Raw genomic sequence first — 21,142 nt, forward strand, 5'->3', positions numbered from 1 at the left:
TGTTTTTCAGAGTCCATCATCTCTCATGGTTCGTCTCCCCCTCTGACATACTCCCCTTTTCTTCCTCTCCTGTTATCTTCTTCTTTTTCTTTTTTCTTAAAATATGTTATGTTATTTGTTTCAGAAGTACAGAACTGTGATTCAACAGTCTTGCACAATTCACAGCGCTAGTATTTTATTGAGGATTTTGCATCCGTGTTCATCAGGGATATTGGACTGTAATTCTCTTCTTAGTGCTACCTTTATCTGGTTTTGGTATCAGGGTAATGCTGGTCTCATAGAATGAATTTAGAAGTTATCCCTCCCTTTGCATTTTTTTGGAATAGTTTAAGAATAGGTATTAACTCTTCTTTAAATGTTTGGTAGAATTCACCTATGAAGACATCCGGACCTGGACTTTTGTCTGTTGGGAGTTTGATTACTGATTCGATTTCCTTACTGGTCATTGGTCTGTTCAAATTTTCTATTTCTTCCTGTTTCAATTTTGCTGGTTTATATGTTTCTAGGAACTCATCCATTTCTTCTAGGTTGTCCAATTTGTTGGCTTTGTAATATAACTTGAAGTCCAGAATTGTGATGTCTTATTTCTGTGGTGTTGGTTGTCAATTTCTCCTCTCTCATTTATGATTTTATTTGAGTCCTTTCCCTTTTTTTCTTGATAAGTCTTGCCAGAAGTTTATCAATTTTATTGATATTTTTCAAAGAACCAGCTCCTGGTTTCACTGATGGTGTTCTATAGTTTTTTTTATTGCTACTCCAGTTTTCTTTTGACATATATTTGCATGATAAATGTTTCTCTATCCCCTCACTTTCAATCTGCAGGTTTAGGTCTAAAATGAGTCTTTAGGTCTAAATGACTAAAGGTCTAAAATGAGTCTCTTGTGGGCAGCATATAGATGGGGCTTGATTTTTAATACATTCTGTCATCCTATGTCTTTGGAGCATTTAGTCCATTTACATTCAAAGTAATTACTGATAGGTATGTATTTTATATCATTTTACTATTTGTTTTGTGGTTGTTCCTGAAGATTTACTCTGATCCTTTCTTGTCTTTCATGTTTGGATTTTCTTTAGTGATATATTTGGATTTCTTTTCTCATTCAACAAAGAGAATTTTTCACTAACAAATAATCCACTTGCATCCTGGCTCAGAGAACTTGTGAGCCATGGTCATCTCTGAACCCAACAGGACAGAGTATATATCAGTACACTGAGGTCTAAACATTCAGCCAGAGTGGCCAAAGGAGATAATGCATTACCCACCCACCCCCAGCAACTTCCCCATCTCAGTAAATGGCAGTACCTGTCAATTAGAAGCCACATTGCATCTAGAATCGTCTAGCTTCCTTCCAAGTCCTATAGTACCCTGTATTATGTACTCTTCCCTCACGTGCTTCTTGACCTCCTCCAGCATTAGGAGGTCTTGCTCACTAGGCTCTGCCTCACCACAGCCTCTGTGTTCTGCCATTGCACTATCTGGAGCAGGGAGGATTTCACGGGCCATTTCCCTGTCCCCCTCTGCCCTGGCCCCACCTCATCACCACTGGTTCTCAGGCCAAAGGTCACCTCCTTACAGAGAGTCCTTGATCACTGTTTCAGAAGGTGCTCTCCTTTATCCCCCAAATCACTCCATAATACACTAGCCTGTTACTTGTCCTTCAAGGCACCTAGGCTATTCTGGTTGATTCATTTTTTTTATTTGTCTACATCTCTCCAGTGAAACTGGGAGTTCCACTTAAGGGACCATCCATGTCTTTTTTAAGCCCTTACTCCCAGTTGCCTGTAGGTGTGCTTAGTACCCAGCAGGTGCTCAATACATTTGTTGAACCAAAGAATAAAACCTACAGTGTCCAATGTAGGTTTAATGAGTGTCCAATCTTTTTTTTTTAATTTTTTTATTGTTATGTTAATCACCATATATTACATCATTAGTTTTTGGTGCAGTGTTCCATGATTCATTGTTTGTTCATAACACCCAGTGCTCCATGCAGAACGTGCCCTCCTTAATACCCATCACCAGGCTAACCCATCCCCCTACCCCCCTCCCCTCTAGAACCCTCAGTTTGTTTTTCAGAGTCCATCATCTCTCATGGTTCGTCTCCCCCTCTGACATACTCCCCTTCTCTTCCTCTCCTGTTATCTTCTTCTTTTTCTTTTTTCTTAAAATATGTTGCGTTATTTGTTTCAGAAGTACAGATCTGTGATTCAACAGTCTTGCACAATTCACAGCGCTCACCGTAGTACATACCCTCCCCAATGTCTATCACCCAGCCACCCCATCCCTCCCACCCCCAACCACTCCAGTAACAATGAGTGTCCAATCTTTATTCCTGGAGCTTGGAATGACAAATCAAAATAACTTTAGATACGATTTTGACTATAAAATATCTGAAACATCAAAACTGCTCAGATACACTAAAAAAACAAACGTTCAGGGCCAGCAGAGTTAGTCTCAGCAATTCTACTAATTTCTGTGGCCTCTGATAAGTCATTTCCGAGCCCAACAGATCTACGTGTGCAATGGAGACAGAGCCAGTCATGTCATAAGCTCTGGTGAGCATTAAATAAAAATATCTGAGTTATGGACCAATGAATGTCTTCAGTTCACAACTTTATCTAATTTCTAGTTATTCGGAGATCAACACAAAACACAATACTGTTGAGTGATGCAAGAGATCTCTACTTTTTTAAACATCCTTTGGAATGAAGAGTTAACAAAATCTCCAGTCTTAGGAAGGAGCAAAAACCCATCAGAGCTCTGCAGTTGCGAAGCTGTAATGAGACACCCATCACCCCTGCTTCCCTGAAGACCTTCGCCACCCACTGCTCCAATGCATTAGTGTGGGTTCCCACAAGAAGGTGTAATTTAATAATCTTTGAATTGCTGAGGCCTGTGTATTTTTAAACCTGACGGCTCAATTAGCAGCTGCAGTTCAATCACTATAGTAGCATTTGTAATTTTAAACAATTACTTCACACTGTGTAGAAAACTGCAGATATAAAGAGCATATATTTTAAGTCACTTCTGCATGACTGCATTTCTGCACCCTTTTCTGAACACTTGATGTTTTCAAAGATGCATTTGTCCTTCCTCAAAAAGGGAGCTGATAGAGTAAAAAGTTTGCTCTTATTACATGACACTTCTCATGTCTCTTGATTCCTGGACTCCAGCTTATGTGTCCCTCCTGATGAACAGTGTCTCCAATTCTCTGCCTGCTGAAGCAAGGACCATCTTTGGATCTATAACTGATCTTTTTCCTTCCACCACTAAATGTACATTTTCTCATTGCCCACGCTTGCCCACCTAGAGTTCTTGTCCCCCAAAATGCGGTACCTATAATAGACTGCACACAATCCATTGTTGTTGTCAAGTCTTCCTTGTACCATTAAATAAAAACGTAACCTTTTCATGGTTTAAGAGATGGGTAAAATGCAAAAACCTTACAAACCTCAGCTGATTTAAGTATGCCATAAGCAACACATTACTGCAAATGGAAGGGACTTCTTTTAAAATGATATAGTTGTAAAATTTCCAGGAGCTGAAAGAAGTGAAAAACTTAGCAGGGTGGTCATCAGGAAAATTGTACTAATCACTTTATTTGGGTAAATTGACTATTTCTGGAAAGCAGCTCACACTGGCAAGACCACCCCTGGGCAAATGTAATTCACACAACTTGTACTTACCCAACTAATGGCCAATCACCAACATGATAAACACATAATTACATACATACTTCAATTGCCTTTAGTACATATAATTTGGGGAAATATTATAATTTGTGCTTGGAAAGTACATCATTCAACTTTCATGCAATACTCCACAATACAGGTGCCATTGAAAATACGTAGAAAGACTAACATTCGGTATCTTGTTAAAGTTAACTGGGTCTCCTAACAACAAAGCAAAATACAAACTGAGATGAAATTTAAAAAGGTAAAGCACTTGCCTACGGTTACAAAAATCAGAGACTTAAGGTTATAACTCAATCAGCCTGAGGCATTCGATAATTAAATTTCCTCCAAATTTCTCTCCTTTTTCTCTTCTGTATTCTTAAACCATGAGCTGTAAGTAGGTGGTAAAGGAACTCTAGCCCTTTGGCCTGTGATCTCTTTCAAAGCCTTAAATGCCATATATCAGGGACTCACACAGACCAGCAAGGAAAGAAACATGAAGGATATATGAGTTATTCAAGTAGAGAAAATTTTCCATTAGACAATGTGCTTCTGAGGGATTTCAACTCAGTGTGTGTCTTAAGCACCACTTATGTGCAAACTATTTTAAAGTTCTCTAATACCAAAAAATGATGTCTTCAGCTTACAGCCCAGGGAAAGGAATGAAGCAAGATCTCCACTCTATCATTAATAGAGGGCAGAATACACCCCCTAAGATAAATACATGGAGATCTAAATCTAGTTGAGGAGATGGGGAGAAATAGCAAAATAAGTCAGGAAGAAATGATATTTCCCACGAGCAGGATTAGGGCTAGTGTTTTAGAAGAATCAGAGGACAGAACTTACAAAGTGATAAATCCAGCTTTCAATCTATGGAGTACCTAACCATCATGTTAGGCAGTGTGCTAGATGCTGAGGATATACTATATAGCATATTATATATATATATATTACAAATATATAATATTCTCTGAAAGCCTTAACTTATAAAAATAATGCATGGCTCAATGTATGATTGAATTATATCCACAGGACAAAATTCAAGGCCCACTGTAGATTTTAAAGACATCAAACTTTGGGGCAAATTTGCTCAAGACTCAGTGCAAATTTGTTTTCTACCATTTCTGATTTTGACTACAACCCTCAATACTTCAAAACAAACAAGCAAAAAACCAATCTTCACATTCCTAGAGGGGAATCCACTGTCACATAAGCAAATCTACCTTCCCTCTACCCCCATTGCCAATTTTCTTGGTGATATCAAGACTGGATTTGGTAAATATCAAGCTAGGATGAGGCTAGAACAAAGAAAAATGGGTTCACTCCAAAAAAGCAGGATGGTTTGGGACCTCACATACACACAAAAAAATCTATGAAAATCTATAAAGAATACCTCTGGCTGGGAAAAACACAGAGATAAGATATATAAGATATTTTGGATCACTTACTCATTGCCATTAGTCTAAAACAAACTCAGAACTAGAAATGACCTAGTAAGTTTCCTATAGGAAAGCACACAAAGCAAATATATTTTGTCCCATGAACTGAACTCAATGAGTATTTGCCACATGCATGCAATTGAAAACAAAATCTACAAGATTAGAGAAAGAAGAATTGCCCCTTTTTGGAACTTTTAAACATAAACCTAAAACTCCAAATGCACACAGGTCTTCTAATACAAGAATAAAAATGCATTATGGTAAATTTACTGTTTATGAATTATATTTCAGCAAAAAATAAGAGTACATTAAATAAAACCCAAGAAAACTGTACTCAAGAGAAAGGAGCTGACCTCTCAGCTCTGTAAGGTATCTCAAGAACTTCCAAGATCAACATCTGCAAGGGCACCTGGTGGCTCAGTTGGTTAAGTGTCTGCCTTTGGCTCAAGTCATGTTCCCAGGGTCCTGGGATCGAGCCCCGCATTGGGCTCGCTTCTTCCTCTCCCTGCCACTTCTCCTCTCTCTCTCTGTCATATAAATAAATAAAATCTAAAAAAAAAAGATTTACAGGTATTATCAGCCTCAGATAATACTTTAAAATAAGCATGTTTAACTTTTACCATCACAAGATGATAAGAAAACACTAAGTAGCAGAAAAGGTTGAGGAAAATAAAAATAGAGCAATGGACAGATTCAATCAAAAATAGGCCAATCTCATGGCTAATTTGTCCTCCTGTGTCTCCACCAACACTTTGCCCAGTGAGTAAGAAATCTGACATTTGACACACGTATGTAGATTTCATACTTACTAATGTATAAAAGTTATACAAAGAACGTCTTTCCTAATTATGAAGTAAACATCTCCTGACATATCTCAAGGTACCTTCTCATGCCCTGGAGAAGACCGCAGATGGGAGAGGACCAGGAAAGGGTAACTACCCCAGATGCTGAGTCTAGTGGGGAAGACACTGGGACCAAGAATTCTAACAGCAAGAGAGATGCTACAACAGATGCCAGTCAGCAATGTCAATCACCTTCTGTTCTCATCGGCAAGCACACTGCTCAATTCTCAACTCAACCTCCCTCAAACCAACTTATGATCATAATGACCTGTTGAGGTTTTCGCTGTTAATTTTAGGTCTCTTTTCCCTCTGTGGTTTCATATAACTTTACTGAAAACAGTAAAATGGTATGATTGGTTCACTCATTTCCCTTTTTTCCTCTTGATTACAGGAATCAAGCAATACTTATTTCTAACATTTTATTCTATTATTCTATCAAAAATGGAGTAGTTTTTAGTCTTAAGATTCCTACCAACTGTAAAGCTGTTTGTGCTTGAAAACTATTTCTAAACATGAGGATTTTAAACACCTATTTCCCACTCTCCTCCACTTGTAGGCTATTGTTGTACTATACTCCAAATCGATTTCACTGCCTCCTACAGATAGTGTTGAATACATTCAATTTTAATCTAGGTTTTATCACATATTTAACACTTTCTTTGCCTTTTTGTTTCTTTACTCAACTCAGGTGTTCCACCCAGGATCATTTTCTTTCTCCGTAAAATGCAACCTTATAATTTCCTTTAGTAAGGGTCAGCTGGTGGCACACTCTCAGCTCTGTTTCTGTGTTTTGATTTTAAATCATTCTTGAAAGATTTTTCTGTCTTTACAACTCTCAGTTGGCAGGTGTTTCCCGCCAGCACTGAAAATACCATTCCACTGTGTTCCAGCTCCACTGTTGCTAGTGGGACGTCACCTGTCTCTCCTAAAGAGTAATCTCTACCTTTCCCCTAACGCCCCCTCCTGCTTTCAAAATCTTGCTTTGTCCTTGGTGTCTGGAAATACCAAATGGTGTTTGGTAGTTTCACAATGATGTATCCTGGTGAGGATGTTTTTGCTTCTTGTTTAGGATTTATTGGGCTTTTCAAATCTATGGAAAGATACCTTTATCGCTTCTAGAAAATTCCTAGCTATTATTTCCTCAGATACTTCCTCTGGCCTATTATTTCTCTTCTTTCCTTCTAGGACTGATTAAGCATATGGCAAACTTTCTCCTTCTGTCCTTTATGCCTCAGCCTCTTCCGTATTTTCTCTCGGTCCTCCTCTCTACGCTGTATTCTAGATTGGAGCCAAGGAGGAAGGGCCCGTGGGCCTAACCCATCCCATGGCCTGTTTCTAGTATGGCTTGTAATCTAAAAATTTTTTTTACATTTTTAAAGACTAAAAGAAACGAAAATAAAGAAGAACATGCAACAGAGACTGTACGTGGTCCACAAAGCCTAAAATATTTACTACCTGGTCCTTTACAGAAAAAAACTGCTGACTCCTTCTATTCTAGATCACTTCTTACCTAACTCTTGCTTCACTAACTCATGCTAGAGTTTTAACTAATATACTGTTTAACCCTTAGAATTTTTCATTTTCTCATTCCAGAAATTTTATGGTTATTCTATTTCTCCAGTTATATTTAATGCTCCAGTTGTTGTATTTTTCATTTCCAGAAATTCTATTCAAACATTTCTCATATTTGCTGTTATCTTTTACAGTTTACTGTTCCCTACAGATATCTTTAGGCTTACTGTCTTTTTTCTTATAAAATAGCATGGCTCTTTCATATTCTATATCTGATTATTCTATTACCTTTAATCTTGGTAGCTTGTTTCTAGGATTTTTGTGCTAATTGCGTGAGGTGCTTTATGATTTCTGACAGTGGACTCATTGTTTTGCACGAGTTAGACTATCCGCCTACGAAAAACATGTGACTTTGTTGCTGGGAGATGCACGACTTGAGGGCCCCTGGACCATACAGGTGAGAAGAACCTGGTGTCAAATCCACAGGAAGCCAGTTTTACATGTGGTTCACTCTCATCCTGGGGCTGTGGCCCTCCAAGGCCCCCAGCACAAAGCAGCTTCATCGTTCCAGCACTCCTCATGCCTCTCTGGGTTCCCGCAATCCCTTCGGTTTTTCCTGAGATTCCCTTACTGTTTTGTCTTCTCTTCAGTACTTTTTAAAATGTGGTTTTTTTTATACTTTATTCAATTATACTTGTTTTTTATTTTTTTATTTTATTTTTTTAATTTTATTTAATTTTATTCAATCATACTTGTTTTCAGTATGAGAGCTGGTTAGGTTAACCTCACCTACCATTACTGGAAAATAAACCTGAGTTCAAGTCTTTAATTACATTGCTGCCATTTAGAGAATTGGGAGTTCTTTCCATTTCAATGCTAAGAGTTAAGCAAGCTCCTTCTCATCATTCAAGAACCTAATAAAAATGCATGTTGGATGTAGTCCAGGAGAATGCTTTCCCACATGTTCCTGCAAGGTCTTAAGGCACCTACTGACTACCACCAGGCATCACCTATTTACCAGCAGCATGAAATCTCCCTGTCTCACATAGGGAATCCTGCTGAAAAAGGATATTTTAACTACTAACAAAACCTTAAATCCTATAAGTTCTAAAGAAGGACATGATCTCCCTTTTCAAACAAATTTTATTGTCATTAATGTAATTCTCCATTGCTCTAGAGCTTTAAACAAACAAATTTCCTAATGAAATTGTTTTCAAGAATCCTAAACAAGTATACTCCCAAGGTAAACATAAAGCTAGCCAACATTTGCCAATTGCATGCCACCTTCCTGCCTGATACCCATTCCAGCACACTCCCTCCCCCAGGATGACAAATCCTTCCAGATAGCATCGAGGTGGTCTTGGAGCAGTAACAACATCTTGCATGAAGAACCACCTACGCCAGTGTCTTCTCCCAACATTGTCCCCCCAGATTCCTCAGCTCACTATTCAGAGGACAGCTCACATAATTATGCTCACACATGTAAAAGCATATGCTCCTAACCAACCCTGGGCCAGTTATGAAAGTCACTCTCAACCCTTCCTGTTCTATTTTAACATTTAAAATTACTGAAGTCCTAGAGTGTATATCAATGCCACTGATGCCCAGGTACTGAGGGACAAAATCAGAAATCTAAGTGAAATTAAATATAGGGACTTAAGCCATCAATATCTTGAGTATATTGAGAAATCTTTCAAAAATCTGTAAATATCTATGCACGCTCATGTGGTCTTTCAGCTCCTAAAGCAGTTTTTATAGGGTCGGCACCTAGCCACAAATTCTAACACTGCCCTCATGAACTTAACATGCTTATTTGCTAAGGACTTGCTCATAACTTGCACATAACTTACAAGCCAATAATCCATTTCTATATGATTTAAGTTGATAAAATAAACATGGCAACCCTTAAGTTAGCTAATGTAAACAATGTGTCATGAGGAACTGGTAGATTAAATGGATAAAAAAAAGGCTTGGCATATTAAATTCGAAACACACATATCACCAATTGCTATCCTGCAAAAATGTAAGAAGCCCTCTCCTCTCCTTTCCTCTATGGGTCATTCATCTATTGTGTGTGTTTTAAGTGTAGATATTGTGACTAATGAGGGCAAGCCCAGAAGGAAAAATAAAACAGGAAGGGTGTTTCTTAAAACATTCTTCTCAGGACTGCTCTTATCTTTCCAATTCTGCAGGAATGAAAGGAAACCGTGGAAAAATATAAGTAATTCAGTAAATTCTATAATGGAATTCTAACAAAAGTAAATTCAAGAAATTCCCAAGAAAATCACCATCAAACACAAAGTCAAGGTCACACCAAGTAAAAATTGAGTCTGCAAGGTCAGTATCTAAGTCCTCTTCTCTGCCCCCTGAGTGTTTTTTGTCAGATAAATCAGAGTTTAGTTTTATTCTGCCAAACTTTTCAAGTCATTTCCCACACACAAAACTGTCCTGCCAATTCTCAAAGGAGAGGACTGAAATAACAAAAACTCTAATTCATGGATTCAACAAAACAGAAAAATCCCCAAATTTAAATAGATATAAAAATAATCAACCCCTAAAACTAAAATCTAAGTTATATAAATGCCCACGTGAATAACAAGACCTTCAAACTCTCTTAGACAATGATAAAGAAGTTGTATACCATGAAATAAAAACTTGCCATGTAATTATAATCAAAAAAATTAACTCCCAGGAAATGAAACTTTTTATATTCAGCTTGGCATGACAGCTTTTGTCATTTCCACATAAATGCAGCAGGCGTTTTAGGCCGACTTGAATCTCTTTGTGGAGATTTATCAATTCAGTCTTGTCTGCTACTAAAACTATAATTAAACTGAACAGTAAGCTATTTATATGTCTGCAATGATTTCCTTTTCAAGATACCCCAGACTTCAGTTTCATTTTCAGTTACATATTTAATCTCTGTGTTATTGCTTAAATTACGCGTGCACCACCCTCCAGCTCAGATCCTGGCTGCGTTCTCTGGCAGCCACTGCCACGCATGTCAAAGGCTTATTATGCTCAATAGGAGCCACATGCGCCGGGCGGCCACAGCAGTTCGTACCCTAGGAGCTAATTCAATCTATCAGAGTTTGCTAATGTTTTGTTCAAGGAACAAAGCGTGATCCCTAGTATTCATGACTCAGAAACAAAATAAATGTTCCAGAAGTGAGGCATCCTGGAAGTAGCACTTTCTCTTGAGATCCCAAAACGGGTACCTATTTAGGGACTTGGAGAATCTGACAAGATCAGCCATACCAAATATGACTGCTCTGAAAATCTAGATTTCATGAAGTCATCACTAAAGAACAGAAGATAAGAACAAACTGATGGTTGTCAGAGGAGAGGTTGGTGGGGGGGCGAGGATTGGGTGTACCAGGTGATGGGGATTAAGGAGGGCACTTGTGATGAGCACCAGGTGATGTATGGAAGTGTTGAATCACTAACCTGTACACCTGAAACTAATAGTACACTATGTTTAACTGGAATTTAAATTAAAAAAAAGAACAGAAAACAAAAAAAAGGATTCATGTTCATGCATTTGGGGGGAAAAAAGGTTGCTCTAGAACAATCTTACCCACAAAAAAGGAGGGAAAGGCCACCAAAAAGTTACAGGGCCTACTGTGTTCAAGACCCATAAGAAGAAAATATTTCAAACACTGATATCCATTCTTCACACAGGTGCGAGTAGACTTCTAGTAAGTCAGGGTGAAGTAACCTGCTGCAGATTTTTCTCCCAAGTAGCCAACAAGCAGGAGGAGTAAGTTTCATTAAAAACTGACCCTCAGTCAGAAGTTCTTAGACTATTAACCAAATTTTTATTTTTTTAAATTTTTTATTGTTATGTTAATCACCATATATTACATAATTTGTTTTGGTGCCCTCTTTAATACCCATCACCAGGCTAACCCATCCCCCTAACCTCCTCCCCTCTAGAAACCTCAGTTTATTAACCAAATTTTTAATTGTAACTCTTTGGGTAGTGGGATTCCAAGCAATTTAATTTTGGGGGGGGTGTCATTTATATCTATTTTTTTCTACACTGAATGCACTGATTCTAGAAAGGGAATAAATGAGGTTTAAAACTATTAGATTGCCATAAAATCTGTATTATCTTCAGAACAAACGGTGATGGTTACACTCCCACTAATCAGGTGAACTTCATCAAAGGTTCTGTCTTAGATACATCTTGGAAGTCATTCCAAACAAAACATGCTCAGGTCTACCTAAGTTACCTCCTACAAGAACAACAGTGCTTAGAAACCTGACACAGAATCAACTTTGTTGATGAAGGAATTTGACAGACTTAAGCCTCTGATTTTTCCTCCTGATACCCTGGCTGCATTGTCACAGCAAAGAAGGTTGTTCTCTCAGGCTAAGAACTGCCATCATTAAGCATTTGTCACGATATACCTTTATGATACACCATGCAATTACCAATTATCTTCTCTTAGGCAGTCAGCAGTGGTAAGAGCCATCAAGCTCCTTGACAGGTTATGCCTTCCTGTTCTCTATGCTGTTGATGCTTTCAAGGATACCATTAGCAGTAGAGGTGGACAAAGCCTTCTAATTCACCCCTACCAAGGCTGGATTCTATAGACATACATGTTCATTAATAAACCCATTGGATGGGAATGATTTTTGACATAACTACAGTAGAACAAAAGAATACTACCAGCTCTATTCTGTAAAAAAGTAGGTTTAAAGTTCTGATTGATTCAATTATTTCAAGACCATCTCTGACAAATATCCACCACTTTCCCTTAAACAGAAAATGTTAAAAGAATATCCTTTTTATTGCTAGAGTTTATTTTTAAAAATCACACTTTATGATACATTAATAGAAGAATAAATTACCCATGAACTTGCTTATCAGAATAAGGAAAGAAGTTACCACACTAACCAAAGATCTGTCAAAAGTTCCAGTAAAACTCATAGAAATCTCTATACATTTTTTCTCCCATTCTTCTCCAGCCAACTCTTTGAACCCTTTCCAATCAGGCATTCATCTCTGCAACATCCCCCAAACAACCCTTGAATGGTCACTGTTGACCTCCACATTGCTGAATCCAGTAATAAATTCTCAGACCTCATCTTACTGGACCTATAAAGCAGCAACTGATACAGTTGTTTCTCCTTCTTGAAGACCTAATTCTATATTTGGTTTTCAAGATACCAACCTCTTGTTTCTCTTCCTACTTCAATGGACACACCCACTTGGTCTCCTTTGCTAGCTCTCTTCTCCTAATCTGTTACACAATTAAGTTCCCCCAGAGCTTAATTCTTTTTTTAAAGATTTTATTTATTTATTTATTTATTTATTTATTTATTTATTTATTCATTCATTCATTTCTTTATTGAGAGAGACAGAGAGAGAAAGTACATGCAAGCGGGGGGGGGGGGGGCAGAGGGAGAGGGACAAGCAGACTCTGTGCTGAGCATGGAGCCCGATGCAGGGCTTGATCCCATGACCCTGAGATCATAATCTGAGCCAAAATCAAGAGTCAGACGCTTCACCGACTGAGCCGCCCAGGTGCCCCCCACCCCAGAGCTTAATTCTTAACCTCTTTGCCATCTCTAATCAATCCTGGGGGTCCCATCAAGTCTCACAGTTTAAAACGGTACATTGACTACTCCCAAGAACCTCTCTCGATCTTACACCTGTTCCCTGAATCCCAGACTTGTATGTTCAACTGCCTGGCAATATCTCATTGCCACGTCAACCCTAACACACCCAAAAAGACTTCTGATTCCCCCAACCACGCTTGCTCCTCCCACAGTCTTCATCTCAGAAATGGCAACTCAATCTTTCTAGTTGCTCAGATCTGAACCCCAAGTCCTACCCTTCTTATATCCCACATCGATAGATTAGCAAATCCTGTCAGCTTTACTGTGAAAATACTCTACACCCAGAATCTCACCACCTCCCATCACCAAGACGGCCAAGACTCAGATCCAACTTTCCCCATCACCTCCTACCCGGCTTAGCACAACAGCCTGCTAACTGGGCAATCTGCTTCTGCTCTCACCTCCCTTTAGGTCTTAATCCACTCCAGCAGCCAGATATCATTAAAAAGCAAATCATATCGTATCACTCTGCTGCTCAGACTTTGCCAATGACCCCCCATTTCACTCAGAATAAAAGCCAAGTCATAACAACAACCTACACAAGTACAGGGTGAAGTTCTTGCTATTTCTCTGACTCCCTCATCCACTCCACTGCAGCCACTTGAGGCTCAACAGAGTAGAAAGGCATTATCAGTCTTGGGACTTGGCACTTGGTGAACCACCTTCTGGAACACTAGTACCCCCAGATATAGAGTGATGATGATATGACAGGACAATAGGTATACACTAAGACTATCCCAAAGTGAGATGTGCGGTCCCCTGTCCAGACAGCACCCTGGCTCCCACCCACCACGTCTGCCCAAATACCATCCTATCAGAGAGAATTTCTCCAAACAACCTATGTAACAGAGTAACCTCTGCCCTTTCTGTTTTTCGTGTCCCCTTCATCCTGCTTTATAGTCCTCAATAAACACTTAACAGTCTTTCCGCCCTTTAAATGTTAAGTACCTTCAAATAATTAAAATAATTATTAATTGAACATGCCTAAATCGAATCGGGAAAAAACTTGCTCAAGCAACATTTCTAGTATACCACAAAAAGATGTCGAAGAACAAATGTAGTTACAAGGTGATCATACCAAGTAGGTAAGCATTATCAGGATGGCAGGGGGAAAAAACGATAAAGGAATATTTTTTTAAATATCAACACCAGTCTTAATAAAAAAAAAAAGAGTTTCACTACCTCTGAGAATTGCTAGGAAGTTTAAGAGCAAGAACTCACATTACTTCACGAAGAAGCACTCAACACACATGAGCTTTTGTTAATGGAGAAGCTATTTAGCCCACAGCTTAAGAGATGCAACCCACATTTTCTGCATTGTAAGCATTTCTAAACATATCTTTCTCAAGTGTTTTCTAGAGACCAAAAAAAAAAAAAACCGTCAGCATATCACACATTAAAATATCACCTTCATCTTTATTTATTATTGAAGCATAATTGACGTACAATGCTGTGTTAGCTTCAGGTGTACAACACTGGTTCCACAATTCTGTGCATTACTCAGAGCTCACCATGGTAAGTGTAGTCACCATCTGTCACCAAACATTATTACAATATTAACTATATCCCTTATGCTATTTCTCTGACTTTTCATCTCTGTGATGAAAATCTCATTTACAGATGGCCAACAGACACATGAAAAGGTGCTCAACATCACTCATCATCAGAGAAATGCAAATCAAAATCACAATGAGATATCACCTCACACCTGTCAGAACAGCTAGTATCAAAAAGACAGAGGTATTTGTAAGGATGTGGAGAAAAGAGAACCCTTGTGCACCCCTGGTGGGGATGAAATTGGTACAATCACTGTAGAAAAGAGTATGGAGGTTCCTCAAAAAAGCAAAAACTGAAACACCATGATCCAATAATTCCACTACTAGGTATTTACCCAAAGAAAACGAAAACACTAATTCAAAGGGATACATGCACCCCTATGTTTACTGCAGCATTATTTACAATAGCCAAGATATGGAAGCAACCCAGGTGTCCATCAACAGATAAACGGATAAAGAAAATGTGGCCCATACACACACACACACACACACACACACACACACACACACACACACAAATATTACTCAGCCATTTAAAAAGAACACAATCTCCCTTTCATCTGGAAGCAACAAATGACAGTATACTTGTGGGTATGAATAATAAAATGTGCTTACATATTGTAAACGTATCTTAGGTAACTTACCAGGGAGTCACCTGTCACTAGAGAAAAGACCAAATTAGAAAAGTGGGCTTTTGTAAAAGAAAAATAGAAAACACATAGTAACTGTGACTTACTAGGAGAATTCATTGTGAGTCAAAGACTTTTCTAAGCATAAACATCAGGATTTGAATGTGGCCAGGCATTCCTGAGCCTGCTTCCTTAACCACTTAATCACTTAACCTGAACTCTCCTTCAACGCCATTAAGGCTGACAACTGTTCAGTGCTTTGCCATGAGAAAAACAACAGAAACAAACTTCTGAGTGGTACACGAAATGTTCATGGTGACTCTACATGTCACTACAAAGTAAAGAATCTACTGTATGTTAAAGACCTAACTTTTATAAAATCAACCACATCAGTGAGATCCTATAGCATCCTGTGTACTCCTGATTCCCACTTCTTGCCTACGAATTTGCCAATACTAGATACTGTTTGCTGACGGATTCTCACTATTTCCATCCTCTTCTATGTTTTTCTCTATCTGGCAAGGCCTGCAAAGCTAAAAACAGCATTTCCCAGACTCCCTTATTAACAGGATTCAGGGTGGATTCTATCAAAAAGACACATTTCTGTAAGATTTGGAAGACAGAAGGAAGAGAGCTATTCCTTTTCATCAGAGGAAGTAGTCCACATTCTACCACCTTGTACCAGTTTCACAGGTGTAGGAAGCTGGAAGCTCAGCAATGATTTCCTCAAGTCTCCTGGGATAGCAACAACAGTATCCTGACCTTGAGAATAAATGTATGGATGCATGAACTGGAAACCCACCTAGGACACACAGACATCTGTCCCTTCAGCTTTTCCAGTAATTTTGCAAGCATCTAATTTACTGTTTTAACTATCTTTATACTTGAAATTAGTTTCTGAGCCAGTTATTGAGTTCACAACTCTCAGCCTCAAGCCTACCCTGCTATATGCAGTTTGGGATCCTAGAGAAGGAACTCTACAAACCATACTCCTTCCTGATTTGCCAGAGGGCTCCATGCTAGGCTCTGCCAGTAGGTGGTGCAAGAGGAGAGAGGCTGCCAATCTGGAGATGAACTTGCTCCTTCCTATGTGTCTCCTGTGTGTTTCCTGTGGGCTTGCAATGCCCTTGAGAGTTGCTTCTTCACCCTGACAAGCACAGTTCCTTCCAACAGCAGAAGATGAATCCAGTTTTCAGATTTCGGCAACACTTGGAAAACTATCTTCATTGTCTTCTACCCCAAAGGAAGAGACACTAGACCAGCCAGGCATCTCCCCCTCTTCAGATATCAAAGTATCAGCTTTGAGAGACCCCTCTCTGAAGTTTAAAAGTATTAATAATTCCAATATTTTTCCCTGTGTTCCCTCAGCCCTAGGTGTGGCCGCTGCTTCCTTCAGTTTCCACTACAAGGTACCTTAGGACAGGCGAACTACGCTAAAAAGGACAAGATAGTAAATACTCTAGGATTTGTGTGCCAAAAGTCTCTAACGTAGTCTCTAACTAATCGACTCTACCACTACAGTATGAAAGCAGCCATGGGCAATTTGGCAATGAATGGGGATGCTGGTGTTCAAGAAAACTTCACTTGCAAAAAGTGTCGGCTCCGACTTTTCCTAAGGGTTGTTACTTGCCCTAGAATTCTCTTTTTATGCTTTTTGTTATCTAATTAAGAACTCCACACTTAATTCAGAGTTTTGTTTATTAAAATCACTCTGTTCAACTAACATGCAGGGTATTTATCTCCTGATCAGACCTGACTGTCACTATTTCCTGCACTGAATCTTGACTATTCCTGTATTAGGTATCAGAAGCAGTTCTAAGAAACAGTCCAAAGATGGGAAACTGGGATTAATTATTTCACCTGCTTGGGTTTCAAGGCAGTGATGATGATTCTTATCACCAGTGGAGAAAAAAATGCTAGTTGTCCATGACAAGCAGTACCAAAACATTATTTAAATTATCATCTATGATATACTTTCTTTGATTTTCCAGCCATCCTCTTGCTTCTTCCCTGGAACCCAGAGGTCATATCAACACTCTTCTTTTCTTTTCTCCTGAACCAGCTGTTTCCCTAGAGTGCTCAAAATCAGAGACAACTGGCCAAGCTCTAGGAGCAGCAAAGAAAAATCCAAGTGGTGCAGACATTTAAACTTGAAATTAGTATTTCTCAAAGATGACCTGACAGAGGCAGAAGTAGATCGAGCAAATTCTGCTTCTAGGCATATAAAGTAACTGAGACACCAGACTTGTAAACAACTAGAGAATTGGAAACAAAAAGATGAAACACTGGACAATAGGTAACTCAGGACTAGAATCCTTTTAAGAAGTGAAGTGAATGAGATGAGCTTCCACTTATATGTGAGATGAAGTAAGGGAAGCTAGACCCAATGCTTTTAATTCTGGGGCCATTTCCTTTGTTCCTCTCTTGTCTGCTTCAACCTCAGAGCTCTGCAACCTGAAATCTCAACTTTGGAGCTCCACAGAGATCTACTCTATACCTAATTTATTTCCCTAGCACTCTGCTTTTATTCCACGCCTACCAAATGAAACATTTTGAGAAAGGAATGCCTTCAACCCGACTAAAGAATGAGGTGGATGGAACAAGGTGAAAGGGGAGGATAGGGAGGGGAAAGAGGAGAAATACGGACTCTAGTCAGAAATACAGAATGCCCCTTGGAGTATGGATCAAAAAAAATCCATAGAAATTGCACCTCTGTTCAGCAGATACTAGTATGTAAAAGTCGTTATACTAAAAGATGATGTTCAACACTGGTTAGGAAGAAGAATTCTCAACAGGTTGCCAAGGAAAGCCAGACACATTCTGTGAAACTTGTTTGGCTTCACAAATCATTCCATGATCTAGGGTCAACCAAAAGTCCCAAGTTGTACTTGCAGCCTTAGACTGCTATGTAGAGTCAAAAGTCCATCTCTTGATTCCAGAGAACACATGGCATAAAAGGAAAATATAGCCTCACTTCTGAGTTACCACCACTTAAGAGGCTTAGTTTAAGATTGTGGATGCCTCGGATCTAGAAGATCGTCAGCAAACAAGGAAACTCTTGGCACAGACATTCTGGGTGTGCTCACAGACTATGTGGATTTGTCTAAGGGTGAAGCTCCCAAGCCATGGAGCAGTATCTTGCCAACGGTGTCTTGGAGGCACAGAGACTCACCCCGACTCATGCCTTTGGAGTCCTGAAGAGGTACAGTGTGTGTTGCCCATCATAGTTTTTAGGGCTTCCCTGATCTGCAAGTATAAATGTCTCTGTACTATATCTTATCCTTTTTACTAACCCTGTCATCTGCTCCTATAAGAGGCTTTAAATATACTGCATGAAGGGTAGCCTTAGGTTCCAAGCAGTAATAAGCCCTTGTTACAAGTCCCGACAAATGGAATCTCATTGCTCAGCTGATATCTTCACATCAAACTACTTCTCAGGTCACTGGTTAACCTCACATCAGTTCCTACCCCTGGTCTCATCAAAGGCTTCAGGCTGTGATGGGGTGGGTACAGGTCTATAAAATGCTCAGAGAACCATGCTGTTCAATCCTCCATGAGCTGGGGTGGCATTAGAATGTCAAGGGAACTAAGTGCTTATGTAGCCTATTCCTATATAAATTCAAACAACTCCTGTATTATCTTTATGTTAAAGTTCGTACTAGAAAGAAAATCCTACAAGTCTCCTTAGTAACCTACTCTGGAGTGAACCATCACCACTTAGCAAATCAAAATAGGTCCCATTAACATTTTAAATGCACAATTCTAGATAAATAAAGGAAAGCATCATGAAGCAGTGTTCCAAATTTACTATTTTGGTGTTTAAAGATAGGAATTTATGACATCTGTTCATAAATAACAAAATACACAGAATAGTTTTAGAGTTATTTTTTAGAAAAAAAACCCCTTATTATCAGTTATAGTAAAAATAAATAAATGAAGAGTTTAATACAGTAATAACAAATACAACTTTTGAAAAACTACTTACATCCAAAGAATCTTCCTTCAACAGGATAAGGGCCATATTTTGTGATACCAACCGGCAGGAATATCCTAGAGTAGAGGAAAGAGCAACACAACTGAGTTAACCATTCCTTCCATGAACTCATTGCTTTCCAATAACTATTTAAATTGTCTCCCTTCTTATGTCTTCCATATTACCTTTTTAAGTCTTCTGGGGAAGACAGAGGAAGTGGACAAGCGTGTGGGGTAGGAAAAGTAAGTTATTTAAGCATATTTTGATTCTTGCAGACAGCCTGAATAGAACTGTCTGGGGAGGTCTTCATAACTAATGGCTAAAATAAATATTGGTCAGTTTTCCGTGGATTTTTCTTTATGCTTGTATAACATCAGGATAAGCCTTGGATTATCTTTAAAAAACAGCTAACACTTTAGAAAGACACATGGAATGTGATGGTGCTTCCAAATCAGCATAAACGAGCCTACCCTACTATCAAGATCCCTCATTTGCTTGTTTAAAAAGTAGGTAATTCTCACAACAGATTTCAAAGGAATACTATCATATGTTGAGGGAATCACTTTTCCTACCCAAGTTCAAAGCAATCCCCATTTCAAGAATTAAACCTGAGTTAAAAAAAAAAAGTGTTTAGAACAAAAGAAATGTCATCCAAAACCCTTTCTTATCAATAATTTCCATCACATTTTAAAATAGTTACCGCTATAGACTAAGCAAGATACTCTTCTACTCTCCTCCCAGAAGGTGAACCTGATTTCTCTGAATCATTTTCCTACTCAGGCTTTGCAGTCCACGCCAAAACATCTGGAGATACTCGGTGACACCACAGAGCAGGAGGAGAGCTCTCCTCCCCACTCAAATCCACACACTCAGGGAAAGAGCAGCTCCAGCCAATCCTGTCTGTCAGGACTCTACTCTTTACTTTCAAGCTACCCTCCACCCTCTGAGTGTCCCTTGAGAGAGCGCTTTCACCAACCACCAATCTCAATTTATCTCATTGAGAAAAGGTAAGAAAAGAATCCTTCCACCTAGAAAGTTGTTTCTTTTTCCTCAGCACCTGAATATAAAATATTAATGATCTCAGAAACATGAAACAAATCATCAGCATGGAGAATTACAACCTTCCAGCAAGTACCTGGGTGACAATCTCAAGGAAGGGGCTTAACCAATGCTGTTCCTAAAACAAGGAGGAGCCTGGATTCTCCTCCACAGAACAGCTAAAATATCCATCCCATTCTGGCAGATGCTATATTTAAGTGAAAAAGGAGACAGGCATTTAACTAATGGGCAAGTCTCAGAACTACTGCATTTACATGACAAATCTACTCAGCAGGGCTTCTCTCCCCCACCTCCCTCCAACCCCCTGCTGAGGAAACCCTATTAAAAGGCACCAAATAGACTTCAAGACACACAGAAATTAAGACCAAGAAAAACCTTGTTTTGTTGTGTTGTTTAGGAAGGAGAGAGACACTAAATATTTGTTTATTTTGGAATGTACAAAGTATTATCCTTCACTAACTATTGTCATTTCAGCATATTTTGTAGATCACCTCAGAACACAAGCCTTCAAGCACAAACTTATGGCTTTTAATCCAAATATTTTTTATTATTTTTATTTTTTTTAAATTTTTTATTGTTATGTTAATCACCATATATTACATCATTTGTTTTGGTGTAGTGTTCCATGATTCATTGTTTGTTCATAACACCCAGTGCTCCATGCAGAACGTGCCCTCTTTAATACCCATCACCAGGCTAACACATCCCCCTACCTCCTCCCCTCTAGAAACCTCAGTTTGTTTTTCAGAGCCCATCATCTCTCCTGGTTCATCTCCCCCTCTGACTTACTCCCCTTCATTCTTCCTCTCCTGCTATCTTCTTCTTTTTCTTT

At 38.9% G+C, this 21,142-nt stretch overlaps 1 protein-coding gene across 7 annotated transcripts in view; it reads right to left on the minus strand.

The window, feature by feature from the left end:
- The window catches only part of ATP8A2 (ATPase phospholipid transporting 8A2), a 581,949-nt gene that overhangs the window by 367,813 nt on the left and 192,994 nt on the right, over nucleotides 1–21,142 (minus strand). For all 7 annotated transcript variants that reach the window (XM_027591115.2, XM_027591114.2, XM_027591112.2 and 4 more), the window contains one exon: nucleotides 19,264–19,328. In XM_027591115.2, coding sequence (XP_027446916.1) covers nucleotides 19,264–19,328 — 65 coding nt within the window. The remainder of the gene's footprint in view (nucleotides 1–19,263; nucleotides 19,329–21,142) is intronic.

This window comes from Zalophus californianus, chromosome 3 (assembly GCF_009762305.2).
Source record: "Zalophus californianus isolate mZalCal1 chromosome 3, mZalCal1.pri.v2, whole genome shotgun sequence".
In the NCBI taxonomy this organism is placed as follows: Eukaryota; Metazoa; Chordata; class Mammalia; order Carnivora; family Otariidae; genus Zalophus; species Zalophus californianus.